The 20,826-nt window shown below is 38.6% G+C and overlaps 1 protein-coding gene across 17 annotated transcripts in view; it reads right to left on the bottom strand.

The window, feature by feature from the left end:
• PDLIM5 (PDZ and LIM domain 5) overlaps window positions 1-20,826 on the bottom strand; it is a 230,558-nt gene that overhangs the window by 66,440 nt on the left and 143,292 nt on the right. For 9 of the 17 annotated variants that reach the window (XM_054028930.1, XM_054028931.1, XM_054028938.1 and 6 more), the window contains 5 exons: window positions 13,309-13,481; window positions 12,232-12,268; window positions 9,993-10,022; window positions 6,271-6,405; window positions 5,325-5,426 (listed from right to left, as the gene is read on the bottom strand). In XM_054028930.1, the coding sequence (XP_053884905.1) occupies window positions 5,325-5,426; window positions 6,271-6,405; window positions 9,993-10,022; window positions 12,232-12,268; window positions 13,309-13,481 (477 nt within the window). Of the gene's footprint in view, window positions 1-5,324; window positions 5,427-6,270; window positions 6,406-9,992; window positions 10,023-10,619; window positions 11,556-12,231; window positions 12,269-13,308; window positions 13,482-13,836; window positions 13,855-15,957; window positions 15,973-16,939; window positions 16,957-20,826 lie in introns of those variants that run through there. The other 8 variants (XM_054028943.1, XM_054028944.1, XM_054028939.1 and 5 more) reach the window with 7 other exon arrangements.

Below are 20,826 nucleotides of genomic sequence, written 5' to 3'. Positions count from 1 at the left end.
CCTACATTCACAACACTTGCCCGCCCTACAAGCTTAACCCATAGGTAAGCAAATGCACCTCACCCCTCTACCTTTCTGGAGCAGATACTGCTGTTCTTGTGATAGTGTACCAAACTGTCCGTTTTGCAATATGCACAAACATTGGGGGCCCAGGGGCATATCTGAGTCCACCATTTCAGATGTTATCTATACTGGAATTTCTTCCAGATCAACCTATTGCAGTAACAATTAGGTGGGGATAGATATTTGTTTCCCCTTATTTTAGTAAGCACTTACTAAATGTGTTATTTCAAATAAGTTGCTTTGGCATCAGAGGGAAAAATTAATAAGTAAGGGCGCAAGTGAGCCACTGCATTGTGTCTTCAGTATGATGTTCCAGATGTGCCTGTGCTTAGGGGCAACGGCCATCTCTGCTTGTACAATACCCATCATAACAGGGTGATGATCCTAGCCAGTCTCTCAGAGCGCTACTCTAACTGAAACATTGAATCAAAATATAAATGCTTCTAAATGTCATTACTGTTAACACTTACCATAATCCTCCTCCTCCTCTGATCTCACTAAGGCAAAAAAAAACAAAACCTTTTACTAACTTACATAGGGGAGACATTGAAACAAGAATTACCCTACTTTACAAGAGAGAACGCTAAAAACTTAACAAGAGGGAAGGACAGTTTTATCTACACTATCCTAAGATAAAGCCATCTTAGTATGTGCCAGAAATGAACATGAGAGCTACCTCTAAACTCATCTTGCTACACATTTGGAGATGGTCCAACCTATGAAAACAGTTTGATGGACCTTTTGGCTTGACCAGGGGGAGAGAGAGAGAGAGAGAGAGAGACACTAACAATTCTTTCACTATTTTATCTAAATCTTTCAAAATAAAAACATCCATTTGAAAAGGTAGTTATACTATGATTTTAAAAAACGTATGGGTGTGTCAGTATACCACAAATAACGGTAAAAGCAAAGTTTATTTATTTTGATCTTAAAGAAGTGCTAAAAGGGCACCCTGCCATATGTACTAAATCGGGGTGGACAAACTTTCATCTGGGTGGGGAAATTGTATGCAGGGGGTTGGGATGCAGGAGGGGTACGGGGTGCGGCAGGGGGCTTGGAAGGGGGTTGGGGTGCAGGAGAGGTGTGGAGTGCAGGAGGGGGCTCAGGTGCAGGGTGTACGAGGGGGCTCAGGGTGCAGGAGGGGAGCGAGGTGCAGGCAGGGGGCTTAGGCCAGGGAGTAGGGGGGGTGGTGGGGTGCAGGTGGGGTTTGGGCTCCGACGCTGCGCTGCTTACCTAAAGTGGCTCCGGGGTGGCAGCGGCACGCACCGGAGCTAGGGCAGGCTCCCTGCATGCCTGCCCTGGTCCTACGCCGCTCCGCTCCAGGAAGCGTTTTAGACCATTTTAGTCCTATGCTGCTTCAGCTGTTCTAACCAGCTCCCACTTCCACAGTGAAGAGGAACCTCAATGGTCCAACTAAACTGAGATTACCACTCAGTGACTGAGTCCCCATGTCTGTGGCCTAAGGGGAATGCTGTCACCATCTGCTCTTGACAACTATTAACACACCAGCATCTAAACAGCAACTTCCTTATGTGATCCCTGTGGGTCACTATGGTTTACAGACAGCTTATAAGATATCAAGGAAAGGGAGTTTATTTGATTGGTGGGCTGATCTTCTGGTCTTATTTCCTTAAACTTGGCTGGCAGGGCCAGCTCCAGGCACTAGCTTACCAAGCAGGTGCTTGGGGCGGCCACTTCGGAGAGGGGCGGCACGTCCAGCTGTTCGGTGGCAATTTGGCGGACGGTCCCTCGCTCCTACTTGGAGCGAAGGACCTCCCGTCAAATTGCCACCGCAGATCGTGATCGCGGCTTTTGGGGGGGGGGGGAGCTGCTTGGGGCCTGTTGGTTGGTACATGTGGATGGAGGGGAAACTGGCTGAAACTCAACTCAACGCTTCATATTGGATTCTCAGTAGGAGGAAACTTCTACAGGTGTGGGTGAGGCAATACTATCTTTGTCCGTTATTCAGTGTGTATGCTCACCTTTTGTCAGAATGGCTCTCAGCTTAAAGGTGTAATTAGATCAATCATTGTTCCTGGATTCTCTGACAGATGCTAGAGATGGTAACATCTACTACAGCAGGCCTGGAAACTGCAAACCTGCTCCAATACTGACCTCAAGAGAGTAACACCCATAGCTTTCCCAGGTAAAAATCACTGTAATGGACTCGACACAGCATACTTGAAGACCAGCCAGAAGCTTCATTTGGTTCAGAACGTAGCTGAGTGGGGTGGGCTCTCAGAATACAGATCTATGCACAAATCTCTGTCTTGACTTCCTCATCTCTTCTAGGTCAAATTCATAGTGTCAGTAATTATCTCTAAAGCCCTGATTGATGCGGTAACTGGTTTTAGAGAGTCTGCTTTGGAACTGGTAGAAATTGGCTGAGTTACACGCGTTGTCAGCTCCTAGGGTAAGACTAGTGCCAGGCAGAGGGTTCTCATTTGAGGGAGTCCTACCTTTGCAATTTGGTTCCCCTTAGCCATCTGCTAGAGCCTGAGGTGGTAAATGTCAGGGATTGAAACAAAGCCTGTTATTACCATTTAACAACTGGCATGTTTTTCTGTTTATTTCCTTTATTTTTTGGTAAATGTTGATAAATTTGTATTGAAGCTATGTCCACTATGAAGGCATAAAGATATGTAGGGGATAATAGTGGAAGCTTAAGATTCATCATTTAGGAGAGGCACTAGGTACATAAATAATATAAATAAAGGGCAGCAGCATCCTCCCTTCAAGAGCCTTGAGTCACAGCAGAGAACACAAAGAACCTATTTCTTTAAACAATGGCTGCCACAAAAAACATAAAAACCACAAAAATGCTGCTCACGTGAAATGTTCGACAATGGTAGTTCTATGCTTGGATCAAGGTATTAATACAGAATGGTGCATTGTATTTATTTCAAAATAAAAATAGTGCTTCTATACTGCTTTGAGTCAGTGAAGTCTCTGAGCTTCACTATCTTTTTAATATCATCATAGCACCCCCGTGAGACAGACAGGTGCAATGATCCCTATTTTAACAAATGGGGAACAGAGACAGCATAGGTATGTTTACATTGCATTTAAACACCTATTGCTGGCTTGAATCAGGTGGGGCTGTAAAATGGCTGTGTGGACATTTGGGCTTGGCCTGGAGCCTGGGCTCTGGGACCCTATGCGGGTCTACACAGTGATTTTTAGCCCCACAAACCCGAGTCAGCTGACCTGGGCCAGCCACGGCTGTGCCATGGGCTTTCTATTCTAAATGTAAATGTACCCAGAGAGACTAAGTAACTCACCCAAGGTCACAGAGGAAGTTTGTGGCAGAACAGGAAATTGAACCTAGGTATCCCAACTCCTTACGTTAGTATCCTAGCCACTGGATATTCCTTCCTCTCTAAAAGATGGAAAAGGGTAACAGACCAAAGTACACATCTTAATCATACTGCACCTACGACGACTGCTTCCGCCATTAGGATACTGGCCAGCTATTAGTGTGATCTAACTGCAGTCTATACACTTAGGGGGACGAATAATAACAAATTTCCATTCATGTCAGAAAAGCTGTCATGCCAAAGAGGGTGTGGAGAAATCTAAGGATGTTTGCACTCAGTAACCTTCATATTTTAACGCAGAGCCAATATTATGGCAAAACAAGAATTAAACCAATTGAGCATAATTTCCACAACAATGACCAGAATATACTCTTTCACTCAAGTACACCAAAGTGGTTAATGAACCAATAAGTCCCATGCATAGGTGTGACACCTATTTTACATGTGGCTAAACTGAAGCAGATAACTTAAGTGTCTTGCCCAGGTTACGTAGTGAACAGCCAACAAAAACCACTGATTTCAGTAAAACATTTGACTACAACATCATGGCACATATGGTATAGGAACAGCAGTTAAATGGACATACTAGAGACAGAAGCACAAGTAATAAAAACCATGTTTTATGGCTGCTAACCCTTGTAAACAGATTGTGAAAAGGATGGCATCAGCAAGTCAGCTAATTGGGTGTTTGGGTTTTTGTTTCTTTTTTAAACTCAGGGAGGTGAAATCTCCTGTGTTATTGTGAGACCAACAGATGCCATGAGATGAGCTTCCTAAGACAGAAGTTATTACAATTCAAAAGTAAGTCTTATAAGCTTCATCCAGAAATATTTCATATTAGTTTGTTCTAGAGGTAAATGTAACCATCAATTGCCAGGCACACTGTAACAACCAACCAACGACAAAAGCCACGACTTTCAAAACAACAAAGCTGAAGAACAGAGACCGCATACCCTGTTGAAATCTAAAGCTCAAAGGCCTGTATGAGGTCATACTTGATGACCTAAAGTTTAGGCTTTGGAAGAAGACCACGAGAATAATCAGGCTCCAAAGGCAAGAGCCCTCTACAATTAGTTCCCTACCACTTGTAACAGAGTAATCCAAATTCTAGAGAGGCTCTGGGTCAAGAGTAGTTATACTTAAGGCTAAGGGAACTGTGGAACTGTCCAAGAACAGGGTCCATTTTTATCCTTTTGATTATCTTTTGCATCAATCTGTCCATACCGTACAGATAACTAAAATAATCCAATTGAATAAATTTAGGATAAGGTACAAAAAATGACAGGCCTTGTTTGGTGTTTGTTTTCTCTTCCAGACACAGAGCCACACACCCACACTATTAGCTTATGAAATTCAGTACATCAGTGTAGCTTATTCACCTTAAGGAACAACATTTAAAAAAAAAAATTATTTTCTCTTTCTAAACCCATAGATGACCTCCAAAAAAGAGTCTACAGTCTGCCAAGAAAACATGGTCTAAATAGTGCCAATTAACGTATCCAAGGTCAGTGACTGGAAGTTTGCCATCTCTCATTTCATCACCACATAGTACAACATTCCTTTAAGAGCACACCATATTTTTTCAATATATTTAATATGGTTTTGCCTCAGTGGGAAATATATTTGAATTAACTCTCAACCTATACATTAACACTTCATTGTTATCAATTATAGCAGGTCATGGGAAGGGTCACCCACTGACAAAGTTGATCTTTCTGAATTGTTTTACTACATAGTATGTTATTTCTTATGCTAACTAGTATCCATCAAGTGTTCATGGGCCTCAAGTTTCTGCTCCTCTTTCTTCTCCTCCTGCCATGCTCATAAAACTGGTTATGTTCAGTTTAAATGGGTGACAGTCAAATCTACCCCAAAATACAGAAACATGGATAGTATAGATTTTCCTGTTATAATTAGGAAGAGTACCACCGGAGAATCATTTACCTCCCATGGGGTGAACTTGAGACATGTCCAGGAAGTCTGGGAGAGGGAACACTGACAGGTGAAGACTTGGCTAACGGTGAACTGTCTGAAGTAGATTCTGGTCTGGTGAACAGTTTGCATTTCATTCAAGGTAATAAAATCAAATCAACACAAAAAAGATGTTTAATCTACATTTAAGTGGCATAATAAACATACGTTAAAAAGTGAACAAAACATCAGTATCTTGAATGGGAAGCAGGGTTAAAGTGAAAGTCAGAGCTGAGATGAGGCACAATTTTTGTGTGACTTTTCTTGACTTTGGTAAAGACTGAAACATGTATTGTTGCTTGTAAAATCAGTAAATGGCCAATTATTATATTTACAGAGATGAGACATATATATTTAATGTCACTCTGCATAGCCTGATGGAAAAAAAACAGTAAATACTAAAAATGAGATTCTCAGAAATTCTAATTTGGGCTTCATCTTAGTGTTTTATACCCTTTCATTGTGATTTCTTCATTCCAGAAAACTAGTAGCGTAAGTCGTTTGCTTTATGCTGCCACTCTGCCATTTACTTTGTGTGCTACAGGAATTGAGCAGAGTGGGGTTGAACCTTGAAGTATCATTCTTAACATTTTCTCCATATTATGCCACCTGCCCAGACATGACTGAAGTAACTGCAAATGTGACATTTAATGCAACAAAGGTCTTTTGTTTGAAGAGAAATGCACATCACATTTCTAACGGCAATGTCATTTTGTGACAAACAGAAAGGAGTTACAAGGCAAGCGTGTTAACATACACCACCACATTTGTCTTCCACAAATTTTGAGCAAGTAAAGCTACCTACGTGAGAACGCATTCTTTATTTTTAGTATCATGCAAATTTAAATATCTTAACAGGTTTCCAGTCTTAGGGGATATCAGTGTATTTAACTGACTTAGTAATGACAGGGAAGCAGACCTCATAGCTGGTAACGGTGTTGATGGAGGTTCTGATGCAGGTGTCATCTCGATGGTCTGAGTAGCTACTGAATGTTTATTTAGATCTAAAGAGGAATTCTGGGCTTCTATTCCATTAGGTAGATCTGCAGACATGCTTTACAGATGATAAAAAAACAAAAAAAACCACAACAACACATGGACGGTGTTGGAATACATGTGTGAAAATTCAGAATTGACCCAAAGTGGGATCACTATTTTCACTATGGCTAGGGATTTGCTAATCTAAAAATCCAGAAAAGTCTCTACACAAACCTGCTCAATATCGCTAACAAGTCAAACAGTAACCAACTCAAAATATTTAATGGATTTGGGAGTAGCATGATAATAAAGTTCTATTTTAACTTTAGATTTTAAGCAAATAGAAGACCAACGAAAAACAGTGGTACAAGGAGCGATTGATGGTTTGAATATATTACATTTATAAAAATAACACTGAAAAACATGCACCAGGGTTCACTCAGTAGTTCATTAATGTCCAAAATTGTGTTCCTTGGTATTCAGACATCCAGAATATACTTGAAAATCGGAAAATTACTTATTACTAAATGATAAGTTGTAACCCAACAAAATCATTGAATGCTTCCATGGAAATATTTAAGTGTTATTGGTGTATTCTACTTTAGGTAAAACTTTCCATGATCACGGTTACTCTCTCCAAAAGAAAACACATTTTTATCTACCTAGCTACATACAGGAATGGATGAAACTCAAAATATTTGGAAGTTTGCTTTAGAGAAAGTTTAAAAAGCTTGGACATTTATCTGAAGTTTATTCACAACTCTTGAAATTCTTCACTCTTCTTTGATTACATCCCCATTGCCCAGGCCTGTTAATTTTAGGCCTACCTCCACAATAGATGCAGTCAGTTGTTTTATTAAAAAAAATAAATCAGGACACTAAATATTTTCCCATATCACAGGAACAAAATGCATTCTGAGGCCTAATTTGAATCAAGCAGTTAGCTAAATCCAGATCGTCATATGGACCTCCAACTGAAAGCTAGTCTGTCTTTTTGAAGGTTAAATGTACACTTGGAATCAGAGTGTGCATTAAGGTGCATTATTCACATTTTAAAATAAAAGCAGTTTAATGTTTCTCCCAACAATTTTTACTTATTTCAATTTTTTTTTAAATTAAGAAATGCTGGAAGTACCATGTCATAAGTGTGGTTGGGAGGAAGAGACATCTGGGCATGGAACATGTATCACGACATTCAAGTCTGTGAGCAAAATATCTTCAGATACATTTGATGAGAGAATGACCTTTGGTTTGTCAGAGAAGGTGTTGTCCCTTTAAGGACTAGAAAGGGAGAGAGTTACTACATGGAGGCAGCTCCATACCCGGACAGCATGCAGATGCTGACCCATTCTCACCCGACCCCTCAGGTGACCTGAAGAGAAGCGGACTATTTATGTCCGCATCTGTACAGTAGAGGCCCTCTTTTCCACCCGGACTAGGCTGAACAGTCTCCCACCTGTTGAAACTGGGGTGGAGGGAGGAGGGGAGAGAGAGAAGAAGCGCAGTTGGTGAGGAATTTTCCCCTCACCCCCAGATTGGCCAAGGTGAAGTAGCTTTTTTCACCTTCCCCAAGGCAAACTGGAGGCTTGGGGAGCGGGGGGGGGAGGGAGGGGAGTAAAGGGGTTAGGCTATGGTGTTGCAACTCATTATATAAAAGTGTGGGGCGGATTCCCAGTGAAGGAACTCCATAGGGAACAGTGATCAGGTAAAATGGTGATCAGGTAAAATGGACTGGGAAAGGCTTTAATAAGGTATTCTTTATAGGAGTGGAAACAGGAGTGGTTAGGGGCTCCTACTCCTATGACTTATGGCAGGGAATCAAGCCCCCCTCCCATGACCCCTGTTAAACCTCATCTGAGGTGGGATGTATGTGGTGAGGTCCAAGCAGCGGGGTGGCTGACAGCAAATCTCTAGGTATACGTAAAGGACTATGGAACTATCTGCACTGTACCGTTTTACCTACCAGGCATTCCCAGACATTTAGGAATAAAGTTGCAGCCTATCCAGTGTCTCCTTCCCTTTTTCTGGCATAGCCGCACAATGAGGGTAGAGAGAAGAGTAAATACACTGAAAACATTGCTACAGAGCATTTAGATGAGTAGACTGTGGACTTTTGCTATTCAAGATCAATGGAAATCAAACTGATCACAGGGACAGCGCACAGGTTCTGACTAACCTGTTCCTCCACTGAGCAATTAGGTGCTTACTTTTAATTAAGATGAGCTCTTCTGGCTCCCTTCTTCCTATTGTTGACTAACTATGGCAACACACTTGAACCGATAGTGGGAGAATGTGAAAATAGGAGTGAGACTTTGCTGGCTTGTGAAGGTGGAACAGACAAAATGGAGGCAGGAAGGAAAACAACAGATGGTTTTAAGAAAAACATTAGAAGTCTTTTTGAGAGATTGATTGGTAGTTTGCATAGTTGTAATTCTAATGTAGAAAGACTGAAAAAGTTATGTGATGAAATACACTATTCAACTCTTTATTTTCTAAGCCAACCAAGGTACAATCAGTACTTTTTATTTTTTGTTCCTGGATTTCCTTAATTTTTTTTTCAAATAAAAAAAGAGAATAGACTCTTAAAACTACTAATATAAGAACAGCCACCAGAGGGACATACCAGATGGTTCTAATTTTGAAAAAATATGCAGCATTTTTGCTTATCTAGAAATTTGTTTAACAGCCCTGAACACATTTTTGCTAAAGTAACTTGCTTTAATGAAGTGTCATTCAAATATTTATACAGTGGCATACCATAACATATTTCCAGGTGGCCAGTGATTTGTAAATCTAGTTTTCTGGGAAATTCTTATGCTTTGGGGAATTCTTCTTGAATCTGGATATACTTATCACTGGACACACCATGAGGATTTTTTTTAGACGTGCACTTTGTATATTTATTTTCACTCACTCTAAACAAATCTATGTTTTAGATTATTGCAAAATCATTTTTTCCATTTCTTATTGAAACAACTCATTCTATTAAGAGCTAAATGCTAGCAAGATACATAAAATGGCAAATTAAGTATCTACAAGAAAATAGTCTCATTTTATATGAGCATTTCAAAATAATACATACTTTAAGGTCAAACAATATATTCACTCAAAGAATGCATTACAAAAGTGGCCAGCAGCGGTCATCTAATCGCACTTATTTTTCACTGTGTTGAATACAATCTGTAATAACTTCCCCCCCCTGCCATGCATAAAAAATTATTTAAACTGGCAAAACAACTTTAATACAATGCTTACAATTCCAATGTCTGAACATACATGTTCTAGTTCAAATCAATAATTAAAAGTGTGCTGTAAGTGCATTTTACTAAAACTAAGCACATTATTTAAATGTGACACACAAACAGGTACTTGAAACAGAAGAGAAATTATAATTTGATAGAACTGACAAGGCAGTTCATTTCCAATTGACAGATTTTTGTCCGCAGTGAAACTGTTATAGTGAATTATTTTCCCTAAAGGTCATTATGTGGTTTTAATGTAAAACAAATCAAACCATTATTGGACGTAACTATTTTTATGCTATCATGCACTGGATGAGAACGCTTCTGTAGTTTTATTTTTACTTTGATATAATTCCTTATATTGTGCACTCTTATGTTTCCACACAAGTGACTGTTAGTGTTAAGACAACTTAGCAGTTACCTGGGGTCTCCATTTTCTGTTTGACTCTCCCTAAAGATAAGATGACAAACACAGTGAGCTATAGAATTGCTGAGCTGAGCTGTACTTTTGTAGGAGGAGGAAAAGCAAACTTCAGAATATTAGAATGTTTTTAGGATGTAACCTCTCTGCAATAATAATTGTTCAAAGGAAGGACTATTTTGATTAGCAAACTCTAATTGATATACTCAAAATTTAAACAAAGTGCTATATAACTTATAAGTAATTCATTTTGCTCCAAGATTAACCTTGTAGGTTTGGACTTTCTGTACTTCAATAGGTGTTAAAAGCTGACAGTTTATTTAAATGAAGATGTTCTACGCTCGTGCCACATACTTCTATTTGGGACAGCAAAAAAGATCAGTCACTTTGTCGCTCGATGCAGTATCCCTTTCAAATCAAAAAGATGTAATAGAAAATTTTTAAAAGGAGATTTGGGAAAAATCCCATGCCTTTATTGTATAAATGTTGGTGGCTCTTGCACAGCTCGATTTGGTTTTATTGTCTCGTCTCTTGCAGCACTAAGATTATAATACTAGAGATACAGCACTTTTGTATGAGAGTTCTACATATAGAGTCAAAAGGCCTCAAAGAAAAAACAGACAAAACTAAGTTAAAAGCAGCTTTTATTAAAATACTCTTCAAACTTCAAAAAGTTTAAGTTAATGAGTGTCTCTACTATAATACATTATATTACAGGATAATAAGCATTACCATGGTAGGGTACCGAAGCTTCTATAAAACACAAAAAACCCTAAGAGTTTCACCCTACAATAAATAATCATCACTGTCTATGACTTCATCTTATTCTCATTTGATGTTGCATGCTGAAGCTCTTACATATACACAGCAACATTGCACTCCTTTTTTGTATAGTCTTTCCATGGTGTGGACAGGACACCTGTTTAAAAGGCTCAGTACTTGTACTGCACTAAGATTTGCAATAGCAGCAAAACTCCTTTTGGCGGGGAAGCCATTTGACTTCTCCCTCTACCATTTTAAAACATTTACAACCCACTCAAATATTCCTGCTGAGTTTCTATTGAATTTAAATACAATTATCCTGGAAAGTACAAGTGTTTCAGTGTTTACAGGCCTCTTGTCAAGCATCCTGTATACTGTTCTTTTGCTCATCTTTCTAACAACCTACAAGAACTTAAACTCAGCAACACAAATGAATCCTCCTTGTCAAGAAAGAGCTTCAATTGCCACCTCCTCTACCCACTTGACGACAGTCACCTAAGTCACTTTGTATTGATTATGTAAGTTTGTTAACACAAACTAATTTCATCTTATTCTTTACACATCAGTAGGAAATTGTTAGAAAAGTATAGAAAAAGCTAGAGTTTCTCTCATAAGAAGGCTAATAAAATACTTTTTTTTTGCGCAAAGCATTTGGAAAAGAGAAAAGGAAGAAAAGGTTTGTGTTTTGTTTTTGCAACTTGGGTAAATCACTGGACATTAAGGACACGTGCTGAGACGTCATGGTGCCAGTCACGTAATTTTGTATATTTTGGGCCTAAGATCTGGATGGGAATCTTTTCCCTGTGGAAAGAAGTGATAGAAGAAACGTAAGAAAGGAAAGATGTTTGTCTTACAATTCAATTCACACGAACTGACAACATGCCATCTCCATGCACTACTTACAGGCCTATATACGTTATCATCTGTCTTTCAAGGCCTGATGCAATGCCAAATGAAGTTAATACAAAGACCCCTGCTGAATCAGGTATTGGACTGGGCCTTTAGCACCACTTCGAATAGCATAATTTTGAATAGCATAATTCTTCAAGAGCAACAAAATAGCTATCTGTTCAAATCTTAGAAAAAGTTAATCTAATCTATTACAAGCCAAAAATGCACAGCTAGATTCAAGACAAAACATTACATTCATCTGTTTACAACCTACCACCAGACAGAGAACCAACTGTTACATTCACTGAAAAGTTCCAACTCCTGTACAAACCTTAAATTTTCAGAGTCTTGTATTAAGCTCCTAAATAAAAGCCAATCACAGCACCCAAAAATATTGATTTTACATGCTGATTCATTTACTAATACATATATAACACACAATACTAACACAGAACAACATGTAAAAGTTTTTAGAACTTTACACCAATGCACCAAACTGCAATATTACATTATCAGTTAAAAATAAGCCATGCAAAATATTGAATACTCAAAATACAGATCTCAGTTAAACAACAAATCAACTTACTTTGTTTTCTTTGTAGTCTCGGTTTCTGGTTCTTTCACTGCAATGAAATAAGAATTTTTATATTTCTAAATGGTTACTTTGAAACAATTGAATTAAGGTTGATCTTCCTCAAAAACAGTGCCAATAAAATCTTTGCATCACATGATCATGTATTTTGTACATGCCAAAGAAAAACTATTTTATAATTTTTCAAAAAAAGGTATTGCTATTATTTTTTCCACTTACCTCAACATGTAAAGCCATAGGGCCAGATTTTTAAAAGCATTCAGGTGTCTAAAGATGCAGACAGGTGTCTCGTGGGATTTCCAAAAGTGCCTAACTCCCATTAGATTCCAGAAACCACTGTAGGTACCGTGCATCATCTTTAGGCATCTAAATATCTTTACAAATCTGTCCCTTAGTAACATAAATCTAAACATACAGAAATTATAGGGAGAGAATAATGTTCACTAATCACTTTAGAATGACAAATTACAATTTCCCTTTTATTCCATGTTATGTTATGATTTTAAGATTTGATATCTTTAGCTCTTGTAAGGCAGAAGCAAATGCTCTGCTGGAAACTCCTATTTTCAACAGAAAGAAAAACTCATTTCTAGCCCTGAAGCATCATAATGTATGAAAATTTAGACCCATTTGTGCTCTACGATGGAATACCACCCCACTCTAGGCCTCACAAGCCACTGTGATTTTGAGTGGCAATTTCCACATTTGGTGGTGGTGGTGGAAGGGCAGGAGGGACATTTTTCTAGCAAGCTGATTCAGGGGGACTATGGTAGTTGTTTTAAAAAAGGACCCTGTCAGCTTGGAATTTAGTCAGGTCAAAAAAAGTTTCAGGCACTATTGACACCTGTCCATAATTCCCTTTCTCTTTTGCTGTGTGGAGGGTTCACACGAAAAACAGGGTAACGGATTACTGAATTGATGATCCAAGGGAAGAAATGTTACAAATTGGATTGGAGAACTTTATTAGTTATTGTTTCAGCACCTTATAGCAAGTTCTGCCAGGACAGAGGGTGCAAGTCCGTTACAGCTACTTATCCTTATCTAATGCTGCAACACCAAACAATTACTCACTGTGTTCAGTGCCGGTGATTTGGGCAAGGATCCGAAAAGAACGCGATTGGGTAGTTCCTGTCCTCGGGTGCCAGTCTTCAGTATCTTCAATCAATCGTTTTTTGCTGGCATCTCTATGAGTGGGTGTGTGGGAAAACTCTGTATAGGTATCCACAATGTGCTTCCTTGGTGGACTATTTCAACAAAGAATAGTTATAAAGGGGAAAATGTGAAATTTCATCAGGAAATCTTAAATTTTGTCATTGTCACAATGTCATTTAAGACCTCATGCACTACCAAGGTTTGTAAAAAGAGCTTCTGCATGTGGGTGCAGATGTGCTTTTGTAAACGTTACTACATACAAAGTGACATGAGCTCATAGATAGAAACACAGATTCAAGTCTATTGCTTGCAAAACAATTCCATGAATTTAGTAATTTAAGTCAGATATACCATGAAACATTTAAAATATTTTCTACAGTCACTATCAAAGTATATCTAACAGCACAAATCAGTGTGAATATGTTATATACATTTTTAAACATTTACCGTTTAGGTGGGTTTTTTCTTATAATTGAAGGAATAAGCCAACAGAAGTAACAGTGTTCCAGTGTGAACAGGAAGGAGAGAGGAAAAGAAAAATAAGTAAAAGTAGTAAGAAAAGTGAAGTGAAAGATATGGGTAAGTCAAGTGATAAAATGCAATGAAGCCAACCACTAGTGACAATGATATCCTGCTACAAAAAATTGGTTCTGTGCAATGTCCATGATTTTTTGTATGTGCATCTGCAACTAATGCCATATATATCCACAGGTAAGAAAAAAGTAATCAAAATGTGGCTTATTTTTTAGAACACCATCTCTGAAAAATAGTATGTGTAATGCTGGTGAAGTGTAATGGCCTGGAGAATGAATTCCTCTCTTTGTTCCCAGACGTAGAGCACACTGCCTGCTAGGTGTACCTCAGCTCTGTTCTGGAACATTTAGTGCTGCAGCTACAAGGATGAAAAGATAAGAAATTCCATGCCTCCCAACTGAATTTATCAACCAGGCTGCCAATTGTGATGGTGGCTGTTGAGATGTGGATTGCTGTCCCATAGAAAGTATATTAAGGGTTTGTCTACACAGTGGAGCATTGCACTCTATGGGGACATGACTTCAAAAGACTGATTTATTTTACATACATCAACCAACAGCCATCTGTTATAGAAATGTCTTGCATTATCAATCAGGGCTGGCTTGGAAGTGGAAACCCTAAAGGTGTAGATGGAGTTTTTCAAAGGCACAAAGGGCAGTTAAGTGCCTGACTCCCATTAAAAATCAATGGAATTAGAGGGACTCTCTCTTTTGTACCTTTGAAAGTTCCCCCATAATGTTCCATATGCTATTACCAATCCCTGAGCTATCAGTCTCCCAGGGACATGGAGTTTTTAAAACTATACTTTCAGGAACTGTGGCAAATACATGGTGATGTTCACCATTTTGGAAAGCACCAAAGGGGACTGATACTATAAGCATCCATTTTAATAGTAACCGCTTATTTTTGTTTTTACATACTGTATAGGAGATGTATAATGCCAAATTAACTCCGTAAATATGGCATGGCAAAACTGCAAAAGTTGAAAAAACAATTCTGTTTGTATCAATGTACAGTAACTTCTCACTTAAAGTCGTCCCAGTTAACGTTGTTTCGTTGCTGATCAATTAGGGAACATACTCATTTAAAGTTGTGCAATGCTCCACTCTTACGTTGTTTGGCTGCCTGCTTTCTCCACAGCTAGGAGCCTCCCTACGCCCCCCTCCTCTCCCCACAGCGCCTCCCGCCCGCAGACCCCGCGGATCAGCGCCTTCCCCCTCCTCCTCCCACCTCCTGCCCGCAGCAATCAGCTGGCTTGTGGCATTTAGGAGGCGGGGGGTGGGGGGGAAGAGAGCGAGGACTGGGCATGCCTCCCCCCTCCCTCCTGCCTGCGGCAATCAGCTGGCTTTCAGCGTTCAGAAGGGAGGGGGGGAGGAGCGAGGACGCAGTGTGCGCAGTAAAGGGGGAGGAGGTGAGAGGTGAGAAGAGGCAGGTCAAGGGTGGGGACTTGGGGGAAGGGGCCAAGGGTTGAGCCCCCTACCCCCAGCAAAGTCAGTGCCTGTGCTTGCAAGAACAGGAGGAGCAGCCAGACAATCCATCCTCTTCCACTCTCTGACTCCACCACCTCAACCAAGCTTCATAATCAGCAGTGATGATTGTAGTATTAAATTGTTTCTTTAAAATTGTTTAAAACTTATACCTGTATTAAAATTGCTTGTTTAAAATGTATATAATGCCTTTTGTCTGGCAAAAAAAATTCCCTGGAACCTAACCCCCCTCTCCCCCATTTACATTAATTCTTAGGGGGAAATTGGATTCGCTTTAACACTGTTTCACTTTAAGTCACATTTTTCAGGAACATAACTACAACATTAAGTGAGGAGTTACTGTACTTCATTTGTTTCACATTAAAAAAGCTGCAAAATATTGGCTAAGAAGGATATTTGTCACTAACTTGTCAAAAAAATAAGAGGCAGGCCTATTAAACCAATTCATTAGTCAGCAGCTAAGTTACAGCAGCAAGTATAGAATGATGTGAGAGGCATTAATATACAACATTTAATAAAAAACAAATTATATTAGTGATGTACTTACACCTCATCAGGGTTACTGAAGAAGACAGGGGTATAGTAACAAAAGAGACAATGGAATTTCCAGGATGACGGAGTACAGGTAAGAAATGCAGACAAAATGAAGTGATGCAACAAGAGAAAGTTGTTAGAAAGAATTAAACTGGAAAATGATAGCTTATATATAAAAAGGTGTGAATTTAACTGCAAAATGGAAATACAGAGAAACTAAAATACATGCTAACGAAATGCACATTAATAAAGAACACAGGCAGCTACGTAGCCTTACATGTTTGTTAAAAGCTAAATCATGAAAAAAAATGTTCTGCTAGGTTTTCTCCCTCATTTTCTTTGCTACAGATGAGACACTTTCCCTTTTTAGAGTTTGAGGATCTTTATGGTAATTACTCAGGGAGGCACAAGATGGTGCCAGAGCCAAAGAAAGATATCTAGATAGGCAATTCAGCAGTTAGCTCAGGCTAGCGTTCTGTATTTATTTGAAGGCAGGTGAGTGGGGAGGAAGAAATGTCATTTTTAAAATCAGAATAAAATCATTAGTTAATTTAAACACATGGAATCAAAATAGATCAACAGATTTTATATTATATTTATGAGTATTCTATATATCATGCTGATTTAACAGCGTGATGCCCTTCAACTCCCAAACCAAACACTTCTCTAAAATGTAGTTAACCCCCACTACAGCAGCAAGTTATATTACCTATATCGTTAGGTATATAGTAATAGCATTAAAAAAAATCTCATCAGTATACACATGAACACAAATATTTTGTGACTAAGAAATGCTGCAATATTTAATATGATGAAAAGCAAAAATCACACCATGTTCAGTGTAAACCAGAACAATTTACTCCATTAAAATGTGGTTATTTGAAAACATTAAGTTGCTTTACAAAAATATTAATTTTGCACACAATAATCAGACATGCTGGTTATTTCAACAACATAAGCCACCGTAATTCAACTCCAGTGCTGTTGATACTAACTTTGTCACTGTTGTTACCTGCAAAGGAAAAAAGGATTTAAAGCATTATCTCAATGATTTCCTTCCCCAATACTTCAGAGAATCTTCCCAGTTCGAGTTTTGTATCTTCTAGGGTCAAGCTGAAATTTGTCAGGAACCTATAAGAGAAAGTTTCAGGCCAACCCACATGGAACTGAGTAAGAAGCTGAAGTAGTCTTTCCTGTTTTAAGCAGCAGGCACATTCTCATGCGTGAGTTGGCAAGAAGGTCTTGGTAAAAGCACAATTACATACAGCCACATGAAGCAAACGAGCTCTCCCTTTAAGCCATGGCTAAAAAACAGAAAATTGACCTCTCTTCCCCATCCTACAGTGAAAGCAAAGCAAATCAGGAAGCAGACTATTTGGTAAGGCTGCAGTTTCGATGTTTAATAAGGTTTTCACCAGGGTCAAATGTCATATTTTGAATCACTACACCACACCAATATTTCCACAAAGGGAAATAGAGAGATGCGAAGTGATTTTATTTAAGGCTGTCTCTGAATGCCTACATAATAAAATGATTCATCAGCATCATCCAGAAGAAGTTAGTATTATGGAGAAGTTCCAGATCTTGATACATCTAAGAGTTGTGCGAGTAACTGATTTATTTGGTTTGCTTTGGTTTGACCTAAAATAAATTTTTTGGCTAATAAAAAAATAAAAGATTTTTGGATGAGCAAAATGTTTCGTTCAACCCAAAACTTAATGTCTCATTTTGATTTTGAGCTTTCTAAAGAAAAAAATTTTTTAAAAAGAAAGGAAATTTCCTAAATGAAAAGGTAACTAGAAATTAAACATATCTAGGTTTTTTTAAATTTAAAACTGCAACAATTTGGTGAAATAGACACACATTTGCAAAACATTTTGGTCAATGTAAAGATTTTTCACTGAAAAAACAGTTTCGGCCAAAAAATTTGCACAGCTCTACCAGTTGTGTTGCCAGGTTGGTTCAATGAACTACAGCTGACAAGTTTTAAACTATGGTTTGTAATTGAGGCAGTGATTTAAATACTCTTGAAATGGCGGGGGGGGAGGGGGAGAGGGGGCGGAGAAAGCAATCAGTCCCTCATCGCTAGGTCTATCAATTCACCCACCCACAACTGGAGCGTCAGAGTTAAAAAACTTAATGCTTCTCATTCCTCTTGCTTGCCTCCTCCCTTTGCCCCAATTTTAATATTCTATATTCTGTTTTTATACACACCCAGAGTAATCTATTGTTTCAAAAATCTGAATCTACTATACAATAAGAAATTACCCACAAGACTCCACGTAGCCAACGCTGCTTTTAAATTTAAGAAGAAACTGACTTTTTTAACAATGGGATAACTTGACTGATTTAAACACAATGGGCAGATTCAGCTCTTATTTACACCTGTGTAAAAATCAGAAGTTGACCCCTTCACTTCAGTGAAACAATACCTGATTTACATGGGTTTAAGTAACAGCAGAATGTTTCTTAACTATATTCTGCTCTTCAGTTACAACAGCAAAAAAAAAAAACTATCACTTGCTCACAGTTATCCCCAAAGTACACTACATGTAGAGTGTGAGGTGCTCCTGCAGGGGTTCTCAAACTGGGGGTCAGGACACCTCAGGGGGTCGCGAGGTTATTACATGGGGGGGGGGGTCGCGAGGTTATTACATGGGGGAGGGGTCGCGAGCTGAAAATCTCCACCTCAAATCCCGCTTTATATCCAGCATTTACAATGGTGTTAAATATATTTTAAAGAGTTTCTAATTGATAAGGGGGGGGGGTCACACTCAGAGACTTGCTATGTGAAAGGGGTCACCAGTACAAAAGTTTGAGAGCCACTGTGCTACTAGCTAGGAAAGCCTTTTGTAAACAGACTGAATTACTCTAGTCTAAATATATTTGTAAAAACGACAGCGTAATTTCTCCCCAATTTCTTCACCATTACACCTCTTCTGCATGTAAGCAAATTCTTATACTAATAAGGGTTTGCTCAACATTTGAAACAAAAATATTTGGAGTACAGCAAAGTCCAACAAGTCTAGAGCTCTCTACTTGCCCGACAATACTGTACATCTACAAGATGCACCACACCTTTTTTATTATAAAACAGAATTGCTGAACATGTGTATCGGAAGCAGTTTCATTTCAGATGGTCCCATTACTTCAAACTTGCATCCTTCTGTTATTTCAAGAATTACCCAATAATTCGGGTTAAGCAAGGAAGAACTTTACTTGTTAATTAGCATGCTGACTAAGCAAGCTGAGAGTACTGTTACCTAGACAGATGCAGATGTATATGCGTTTGTCATTTTCGTTTTAAGGCTTTAAGATTTTTACAGTTGTGCTTAATCAAGTTGTAGTCCAAGTATTCTATATTGTCGCCCTTTATTATAATAAAATATACTTTCACAACCTCACTAAACCTTTTCCAAGTTTCCATACTAGAATTTTCTGCTAAGATTGGCAGGAAGACAGGAATTTCTTCACTAGTCAGTTGACATTTTCTTCACATAGTATTGTTTTTTCACTGAATTTATTATGATGCATTTATGCTGCTCAAGCAGCCATCCTATCGTGACTGCTGAAGTGCTAATTCTAGGCCTGCAGCACTACTTCCCTGCAAGAGAGTTGATTTCAATATCAGTCTGTGGTTTTTTCAGTGCTAGTTACTGTAGCTGGAAGCCAGCTCCCTGCATTATTCTTCCAAAAGCACCCTTCCTAGAAGTATATGCACGGTTCACCAGAGCACATTTAAGTCTCCTAGTATGGAATGAGTCTTCAGGACCGCCTGCTTTTTCCCTTTTTTAAAGCTGTGTGGAATAATGCCATCATCTGTTTGAAAGAGTCTTAAAATTGCCATGACAACAGTGTGATATAAAATGCATAAGGCCTGTATTATATAAATGAACATGTGGAAGAAATTTGTTTTGAAATAAAAAAAGGAATATATATATAATTTGCTCAATTATTTGTTCTTAAAGTGGAATAATTGAAACCATAATGCTGTACTTTAGCTCAGATACAGATGTTTCTCTCTTTGTATGTTACTGCTCATGTTCAGCACCAAATTCAAAATGGACCAGAAGAGATTTGCATCAGGACTACATTTTTGTTACTGCTCTTCTGATGACTGCTGAACAAAAATGGAATATACTTATACTAGCTAGCTTTAAAAGTCTCTGATAATGATTCAAAATACTTCTTGAACTTCACAAATTAAGTTAAGGTTGCAAGAAAGACAAATAAGTAAAATACATTAAAACAACTGTTTCTTCAAAATGTAGCTTTATGGCCTTGATTTAAAGATTTGCTGAGCATCAGCAATACCAAAAACTATCCCGTTAGTGTCTTTAAAATGTTAAATCTCAACAGACATATTAGTGAGTGTTTTAACTTTCAAAACACTAGAGTTTGCCTTTTTGACAATTCTGAATTGCTAAAAATATTCTAACACTTGAATTTTAGTGCTGGCTTTTTAGATTAGATGGCCACACTTCTGCGTAACTGAACTTTCCAGGAAAGTTGCATTAGAACCAATGAAAAACTAGATTCAGTTCAAATTTGATCTTCTCCCCATACCAACATTCTAATTTCCTGTACGTAGCAAATATAACCAGTTCTATATTTTGCCAGCCACTGCTAAGGTTATTCTTCCTTAGCGTCCTATTCCTGGTTTTCCCCAATTCTAGATGGCCCTTCTTGACAAACTGCCTCGCATTTTTTGGGTGCCTGCTGCTTTCTTTACCATGCCGGGACTGAAAAATATACTACTGAGCTTGCTATAAAGTTCAAAACGCATCCAATGAATGATTGCAACTGCCTTTTCAACAAATCTCATATGGTTCAACTCTATAACAAAGAGTATACTGCAGACACAAGATGCTTTTAGAAGATC

The sequence above is a fragment of the Malaclemys terrapin genome, chromosome 5 (genome assembly GCF_027887155.1).
Source record: "Malaclemys terrapin pileata isolate rMalTer1 chromosome 5, rMalTer1.hap1, whole genome shotgun sequence".
Taxonomy (NCBI): domain Eukaryota; kingdom Metazoa; phylum Chordata; order Testudines; family Emydidae; genus Malaclemys; species Malaclemys terrapin.
The sequence above is the reverse complement of the archived record's forward strand: the minus strand, read 5'-3'. Positions and strand labels throughout refer to the sequence as shown.